At 63.6% G+C, this 8,094-nt stretch overlaps 1 protein-coding gene across 1 annotated transcript; it reads left to right on the top strand.

The window, feature by feature from the left end:
- The first annotated feature begins 2,310 nt into the window (after positions 1 to 2,310).
- On the top strand, positions 2,311 to 6,585 carry C1QTNF12 (C1q and TNF related 12). The gene is made up of 8 exons (XM_081488198.1): positions 2,311 to 2,879; positions 4,653 to 4,769; positions 4,850 to 4,934; positions 5,022 to 5,173; positions 5,486 to 5,594; positions 5,843 to 5,933; positions 6,095 to 6,214; positions 6,389 to 6,585. Exons 1-8 carry the CDS (start codon positions 2,715 to 2,717, stop codon positions 6,552 to 6,554), a joined length of 1,005 nt encoding a protein of 334 aa, XP_081344324.1. The 5' UTR covers positions 2,311 to 2,714; the 3' UTR covers positions 6,555 to 6,585.
- Positions 6,586 to 8,094: the final 1,509 nt, after the last annotated feature.

Below are 8,094 nucleotides of genomic sequence, written 5' to 3'. Positions count from 1 at the left end.
TCACTGAGGCTGAGCTGTGTGTCTTGCCTGGTCACACTACCCGCTTCCCTTCACACCTGCAGCCTTCCACGGGCTGCGCTGGTGGCGGGAGGAGACCCTCAGCGGTTCCCTGGGTCCCACCTGCTCCACAGGCTCCGCACTTGTGGTCCAGACCTTTGTTTGCCCTGGGAGGCGGGCTCCCAGGTTCCTTTCACAGCAGATCTGTGTCTAGTTCCTAGATGCTGGCTGCCTGGGAAGGAGGGATGGATGGCTGGGTTCAGGGGCAGGGCTGGTGGGCACCCTCTCAGGCTTGGGATCTGTGACTCCCTGGATCGCCGATGTCTTCCTCCTATATGTCTCTGCTTGATGATGTCACCTGCACAGTGTTTAGTGTTTGGAAGGTGCTGTGCCTGGGGGCCACCAGACTGCAGATGGTGACTTCACTGCGTGCAGCCGGGCATTGATGCATCTTCGGTGTTCTTTGTTTTTTTGATCAACTTAAAATTGCTCTTTGATTTACCACTTCTGTGTATTTGACCCACTCCTGTGAAAAAAATCATTTTGTCTTTGTTCCTAAATTCTGTGCTCTTGGTGTCTGTGAACCACAAGTCCATTTCCACCCAGTGCTGAGGTGGCCTGTGGGGCCAGAGCTGCTGTATATGCCGAGGAGCTCGGCGTCCTGTGACCAACAGTGGACCTGTTGCCTGTGCTCACTGCAGGGCCTGGCCGCTGGTGTGTAGCTCTGCTGGGCCTCCCTCCATCCACTGCCAGGCTGAGGGCGTGTCTGTGGAGGTCTTTACCCCTTCCAGGTGTGTCATGTTGCTTGAGGGGCTCAGGAGACAGAACATTTAGCAGATGCATTTTTTCTGTGTGTGAAATCTTAACTTTCAAAAACCCTCAGCCAGCGGTGGGAGCAGGTCCACGCTGTACAGAGACTCCCCGGCACTCGTGGCAGCTTGCTGTCTGATGTGACTGCAAATAAAAGATGACTTTGTCCTCTCATTGGTTTGAGAGGCTGGGACACCTCCCCTGGTGGGCAGTGGGCGGGCAGCCTGATGGGGGCTGTAATGAGGGCGCCCAAGGTCCTGTCCTCTTGCGTGGAGTTGGGATGTCCACTGTTGGGTCAAGATCAGCTGACCTGAGCCTTTTCCAGGGGGCAGTTGGCGGCTATGGCCAGGAGGCGTGGACAACTCAAGAGCAGGCTCCCTCTGGTTCTGGCCTCAATCAGCCAGGGGGGCTGGGGCCTGTGGAGACTGCCGAAGGCTGGCACAGCTGGCGCGTCCACATGTTCCAGGCCAGCAGGATGCAGGTGCCCAGCCTGGAGAGGAGGAGTCTGTCAGGCAGTCCCTTCCTTCTGGGCGTTGGCCATGGTCACGTGGAGGCTTTAACTGGGCAGGTGCAGAGGGGTTTCTGTAGCGTGACCTCCTTGAGACCAGGCTCACCAGCTGGACACTTGAGAGAGCTGAGGCTCCAATGGCGAGCTCAGGATTCACTTGAGACTGGGTGCTGTTGTCCTGGGAGGTGACCACCTCTACCTAAGGAGTGGGACAGGTGTCCTTGGGCGGACACTCCTCACATTGTCCCCACCCAGCTTGTCTCTGAGGTGGTTCTGCCTGAAGCTGCCAACCCTGCATGTGGCCCAGGGCTGGTTGTCTCCTGCTCGCATTGTTTGTGCTGGACTTCTGCCAGTGGGGGAGGGTCTGGAGGGGTCTTCCGTGCTGCCCCTGGGACAGCTTTTTCAAATCTGGGTTGCAAGCAGCAGGTCAGCTGCAGCTCTGACCACCCTTAGCCCCAGGCGGCACTAGCCAAGGGGCAGCTGGTGAAGGGGGATGGTCCTGACTTAGGTGTTGGGGCCCCACCAGGGCCTGTCAACACCACTTGGCCACAGCTTCATGCTGCCTGAAGCTTGTAGGAAGGTAAGGAAGGGCCCCAGCTCTCCCTGGGGACCTGCCCACTGTCACTTGCTCTCCATTGCCAGAGTGGCTTGTCTGGCAGGGCACAGCCACTGGGGGCTCAGCTTTCCGCTGACCTCCAGTTGGGGGACAGGCCTGGGGACTAGAGGGCCCAAGGGGCACAGCTGGGTGAAGGCAACCCCTCAGTGAGGGTTGGGCCTGCACCACAAGAAGAGGAGGGGCAGCTGCATGAATTTGACTGGTTTCTTCCTGCTAGCCCCACTGGTCCCTGGGTTACCTAGGCTAGAACCAGCTGGGAGCCCTCTTGGGAGCAGGGCCACAGCCTGGGGCAGCAGGGCCAGAGGGACAGGCTGTGAGGTCATAGGAAGGGGCTGTGAACCCCGATGGAGTGTGTCCCCGCCGGGGGTCGCTGGGCCCCACCCTGAAGGGGCTGGGGTGGGAAGTGCACAACCTCTCCCCTTGGGCAGCAGCTGTGTGGGAGGTGGGTGGTCTGTCGGTGGGGTTCCGCCCCCATCCACGCCCCCTGGCAGGCACTGAAGCCTGGGAGGCTGAGGTTCTTCCCTTGTGAGCCCGCCCCCTTGGAGCCCGCCAGTCTTGGGGAGGAGGGGAGCGCGGGCGGGGAGGGCACTGCTCACAAGGGAGTCTGCAGGATTGGGGGCGCGTCCCTCACTAGCCCAGCTCATCCTGTGCAGACATGCACCAGTGGCAGTCAGGCGTCCCTCGGGGCTGCGCCCCCACGCCCAGACTCGGAGTGCCTCTGGTTGCCTGGGCTCAACAGCATTGAGCTGCTGTGGGCTCCGGACCCGGCAGCTAGCAGCCAACATGCGCTGGGCCTGGCTGGCCGCCACAGTCCTCTGGCCACAGCTTGCATTCCTCGGGGGCAACGGGGCCCGGCGGGAGCCCAAGAGGCCTCAGCAGTCCAGCCTGCGCCCCATAGCCCCCAACGCCACCACACTGGGCAGCGAGGGGCTACTGGGCTTCCCCAAGGTATGCACAGTCTATTACGGGCCCACGTGGGCCATCCTTCAGCCCGCCTCCCTTGTCAGAGTGGGGTGGGACTTTGGGCAGGAACCATAACAGTGTGGATCAGGGGAGCTTCTCTGGGCCTGGGGAGGGATTGGGGGGTGGAGGGGCTTCTGTGGGGGCTACGTTGAACCCGCTGAAGCCTAAGGACCGTCATGCCCTGAGTAACCTGCTACCCTCAGGTGAGACTACAAACTTGGGAGGTGCTTTGGGCAGCTGGCTCAGATCCCCTGCTGGAATCTGGTGCTCCAACCCTGGCTTCCGGAGTGGCCAAGGCTAGCCCTGCCCTGACCCACTGGTGGGTAGCCAGCACCCCTTACGGCCTCTGGCATGGGAAGGGAGGCCAGGTTCTGGGAGGCCCCTGGCCCCAGCCTACCCTCTGGCATTCCCCTCTAAGAGAGCCTCTCGCACCTGCTTCAGCCTGTGGCCTCCACCCTCTCAGGCTGGGGCTCCCTGAGGGGGTCTCGGAGCTGACCCCGTCAGCAAGGGCCTGGTGGCTGCCGGACTTGGAGTGAAGCAGCGGTTGGTTGCTGGGCTAGGCCCCCTGCCAGCCCTCGAGCCTTTGATCCTGGCCTTCGCCTCCTGCAGGCGTCTCTATGGCGGCCAGCCTGGCTGCTCTCAGCCCACGCGCCCCCTTGGAGCCTGAGGCCCCATATTCCAGCTGGGCAGGCTGAGGAGAGCGAGTCCTCTGGCCCTGTTGCCAGGGGAGTGGGCTGCCAGCAAGCTCTGGGAAAGCCGCTCGGGGGAGGATCCTTGGGGGCAGTTCCTGCTCTGCCTGGCCCCACCTGCCTGGGCTGCTCCTCCAGAGCCATGGCAAGGCAGTTGGGGGGCAGACAAGGGCTGTCCCTGACCATGCCACCCCCACCCCAGGACGGCCCTCTGCAGGCATCAGGAGACCCGCTCTTCCTGCTGAGAGTGGGCTCCTGCCCCACCTGCCCCCCGGATCCCCTACCACGGCTCAGGTCTGTGGTGACCAAACGAACAGGTGGACTGCAGAAGGGAGAAACCCTGGCCCTCCCAGCCCCCCAGACCTGGGTCAGGACCCCTTGGCCTGTCTGCCTGGACAGCTGGCTCTCCAGGAGTGGCCGGGGCTCCACTGGCCTCATGGCAGTAGCTCTCCCCTGCCAGACCAGTGTCTGCTGTGCTTCTGGTCACTTTGTGCACCTCCTGTGTGAGACCTGGATACAGAGAGGGACCAACCACCAGCTCGCACCCCCTCACTCAGCCCTGACTTTGGGGCTGGGTGTGCTCCTATCCCTCCCACTGCCCTGGTGCAGAAATGAGGTGTACGAGAGATGTCTGGAGGGTCTGATCCTGGGCCGCCAGCTTGCACGCCCAGCTCCCAGCACAGAGCAGGACCTGTGCCCACTCTCCCCAGCCTTGCACGACTCTGGAACACACTCCTGTCCACCTTAGCCAGGCCAGACCTCTGTCGGGACAGGCGGGGCTGGCTCCACGTGCACACAGCTGTTTTGCTTGTCTGCCTGGGAACAGGGAGCAGCAGGAGGGGCCACGCGCATCCAAACATGGCAGCAGACCCCGAGGCTTCTGGACATGGGTCCCTGGCCTGAGCCCCAGGGGAGCCCTGCGGTGCCCCGTTGCCATATTCCCTGTGTCTGCACTGAGTCCCACCCCAGCAGCCTGGGCCCTAAGATTCCTGTTGTTCTCCGGGGGTAGTGGGGCAGGACCCAGCGGGGCCTGGTGGTCAGTGTATAGCCTTGTCCTCTGACCCTTCAGCTGCCTGATGCCTCAGGGCCTGAGTTCACAGATGCCCATGTGACGTGGCTGAACTTTGTCCGGCGCCCTGATCATGGGCCCTCAAGGAAGCGGTGCCGAGGCCAGGACAAGAAATCGGTGAGCTTCAGGGTCCGAGCCCAGGACAAGGTGGTTGGGAGTGCCCCCTCGGGAGCCTCATTTTTTCCTGCCTCCCACAGCGAGGCCTCTCTGGTGCCCCCGGCCAGCCCAGTGTGGAGGCCCCCCAGGAGTCTGCACTGCGGGAGTTCCAGGACATGCTGAAGGGTAGGCCCCCTCCACCCCCTCTCCTCCTGGGTGTGGGAGAGGAACCCCATGCTGACACGAGCCACACCTGCACCATTGTCCCCACAGAGGCCACCGAGCATCGGTCCTTGGGGCTGCTGGGCCCTGTGCTGCCTGAGGGGATAGGCAGGCAGCTGGTGGCCGAGGCCTTCCACTGTCGGCTGAGGGGCCCAGTGCTGGTGGACAAGAAGACGCTGGTGGAACTTCAGGGCTTCCAGGCCGTGAGTGGGTGTGGCGGGCGGGCCCCATAGGAGAGCAGGCCACAGCAGCCCCAGGGCAACCCTGGGCCTCCACACACGGCGCCGAGGCTCAGGGTAGGGTGCAAAGAGGCCTGAGCAGAGATGCCCTCCCTTGTGGGGCTTCTTGGTGCCCAGAGTCCTGGTGGGGACAGATGCACGAGTCACCCTTCTGTCCTGCCCATCTGAGGTCTGCTTGAGCTGAGGGCTGTTAGTTGCAGGCACCCCCCCTGCCCCAGGCTGGGTGTGGGAGGTGAGGCTCCAGACTGCAACTGTGTCCCCCTGCTGTCCCTCCAGCCTGCTGCCCAGGGTGCCTTCCTGCGGGGGTCCGGCCTGAGCCTGGCCTCTGGTCGGTTCACAGCCCCGGTGACCGCCATCTTCCAGTTTTCTGCCAGCCTGCATGTGGGTGAGCGGATCTGGCCAGGGTGTGGGTGGTGGGGAGGGGCTGGCCCTTCAGGTGGGCCCCAGTGTCACAGACCTCAGGCCTCAGTCCCATTGCAGAGACACCTCCTGCCCCAACCCTGCACCCACTGGGGACTGGACGGCCTTCATGCCCACCCTCCCCAGCCCACAGTGTGCCTTGAAGGCCCCCAGGCCCCTCCCCCTCTGCTCTGTCCTCCCTGTGGGCGCTACAGATCCGGCCTGTCTCCCCAGATCCCAGGGAGCTGCAGGGCAGGGTCCGGCTGAGGGCCCGGGACACAGTGCGGGTGCTGGTCTGCATTGAGTCTCTGTGCCATCGCCACACGTGAGTGGGCCCCCCGGGGGTCGCTGGAGTGTCCTGAGGGGCAGGGGACCGCCTACTGCCTTGCCCACAGAGGGGGCTGCCCCAAATACAGAGTACCGTGGTGAGCCTTGAGGCGGGAGCACTCAGATCTCTGGGCACCGACAAGGGTGTTCCCCTCACAGCCACTGTGCCCTGGCCCCTCATTCCCGGACCCCATGTTCAGGTCCCTGGAGGCCATCTCTGGCCTGGAGAGCAGTGGCAGTGTCTTCACAATGCACGTGCAGGGGCTGCTGCAGCTGCAGGTGAGGCGGGGCCACTGGGGCAGGGGTCAGAGGACCGCTGGGGTGGGGTTCTGGACCTCTAAGCCTCAGCCTGGGCACTGCAAGGCCTGGGGCGGGGCCACCTGGTGGGGCTGGATGTCGACTGGAGAGCAGCTGGGCCCCATGGGTGGTGACATCCACTGTGGGTGTCTGCAGGCTGGACAGTACACCTCCATCTTCGTGGACAATGGCTCTGGGGCAGCTCTCACTGTGCAGAGCAGCTCCAGCTTCTCCGGCCTGCTCCTGGGCCCATGAGGGATGGACAGGGCCTCAGAGAAGTCACCCTGCCACCCCACCCCTCTGCCCGCTGGTAGACCTGTAATCATAGCAATAAAGAAAGGTCCCCCAGCCCCTACTGTCGCCTGGTCACTGGGTCATCATGGAGAAGGGGCAGGGGAGGGGGGGCAGAGTGGCCGTGGGGTATGGGTGTGGGCTTGGCCGGGGAGGTAGAGGCTCCCACTAATCACCCTGGCAGCATGGGTGTGGCCGCCACAGCTCCTGCTTCTGTTAAGGGCCACATTTACTCTGAGGACAAGGACAGTTGTCCATCCAAGCCGCCACTTGGCCCTGCCCATGACCTGGGGCTGTCCCTCAGCCAGCCCGGGCCAGTCCCACTTCAGAGGGCAGCAATCTGTGGACATTCGCAGGGCCATGGAGAACTCAAGGTTGGGGTGTGGGATGGTACATGTCGGGGCATTCAGGGTGAGGCAGAGTGACCCAGGGGGGCCTGGGCCTGTGGGTGAACAGGGCTGCCAGCCCCCTGTATGAACCCCAGGGTCCTCAAATCCCCTCATTCCCTAAGGGAGCTGACTTCTCACCACCTTCTTGGCGGCTGCCACCCTGAGGTCTGGCCCCCACCCTTTGTGGCCCCAGCAAACTCAGACTGAAGAATGTAAATTGTGGTGGGTGGTTCAGGCCTCTGCAGAGCTGCTGAGATACCATCTCTGCTTAGCCCCGGGGGGCCCCCAGTGGGAGGCCCCACGTGACCCCTCTGTATAAGCCTGGAGGGTGGGGGTGAGGGGGCGCTCAGCTCTGCAGTAGAGGGGCCCAGAGACCCATTTCCAAGGCTGCATGGAAGAGCAGGGGCTCAGGGGCAGGGGTGAGGGGTGGGGGGATAGCGGGCAGCTTACCAGCTACTCTCCTGACCCTCCTGCACCCCGCTGGGTAATGAGGCAGGAAAGCTCTGGTGCCGGGCAGGCGCCAGTCCCTGCAGCCATGGGCTTGGCCTCTGACCCATCCCCCCGCCTCCCACCCAGTGGCGACAGGAGCCTGGGGTCTGGGAGTGGTTCTCAGCCTCACGGCGGCATGATCTGAGACGGGTGTATCCACTCCTGCAAGGGGGATGCGTGAGTGCCAAGCTGGGGTCTCTCTGCTGGGCGGGGGAGGAGAAGGGGGGAGGCCAGGGCTGCTGCTCCACATCACTGAGGGCCTGTGTGGGCCCTGGAGCCCAGGCTTCCTGGGGCTGCTGTCCGTCCGGAGTCCTGCTTGGCTGCAGGTACCAGTGTTGCTGCCCGTGTACAGGGGACACTGAGGCTGTGCCTGGCAGGATGCGCAGCCAGACTCCTCCCTGTTCCCAGGGCTCTGCTGACAGTCCTTTGGCACCAAGCTGCCCTTGACCATCCCGCCTTGCCCTGAGGCTGAGGCTGTCCCTGAGGTTCTGGGGCTCAGCATGTCTCCCAGTCAGGTCAGAGCCTGCTCCCTGCACCCTCCGCAGTTATCTGGTTGGAGTGCAGACAGGAGATGGGCTTCTGGCTCGGGAGGCCTCTCAGATCCCTCACCCGACCTGGCCTGAGAGGGGGCAGGGATCGCCTCCTCACCTGATCCTGTCATGGAGCTGTGATGACAGGGGTCGGCCCAGGCCC

The sequence above is a fragment of the Giraffa tippelskirchi genome, chromosome 5 (genome assembly GCF_054371585.1).
Source record: "Giraffa tippelskirchi isolate mGirTip1 chromosome 5, T2T-mGirTip1v1.2.pri, whole genome shotgun sequence".
Lineage (NCBI taxonomy): Eukaryota > Metazoa > Chordata > Mammalia > Artiodactyla > Giraffidae > Giraffa > Giraffa tippelskirchi.
The sequence above is the reverse complement of the archived record's forward strand: the minus strand, read 5'-3'. Positions and strand labels throughout refer to the sequence as shown.

Coding starts and splice junctions, on each gene's coding strand:
- C1QTNF12 (XM_081488198.1), top strand. CDS start 2,715: ATGCGCTGGGCCTGGCTGGCCGCCACAGTCCTCTGGCCACAGCTTGCA. Junction 4,935..5,021: donor GTTCCAGGACATGCTGAAGG/GTAGGCCCCCTC, acceptor TTGTCCCCACAG/AGGCCACCGAGCATCGGTCC. Junction 5,934..6,094: donor TCTCTGTGCCATCGCCACAC/GTGAGTGGGCCC, acceptor TTCCCCTCACAG/CCACTGTGCCCTGGCCCCTC.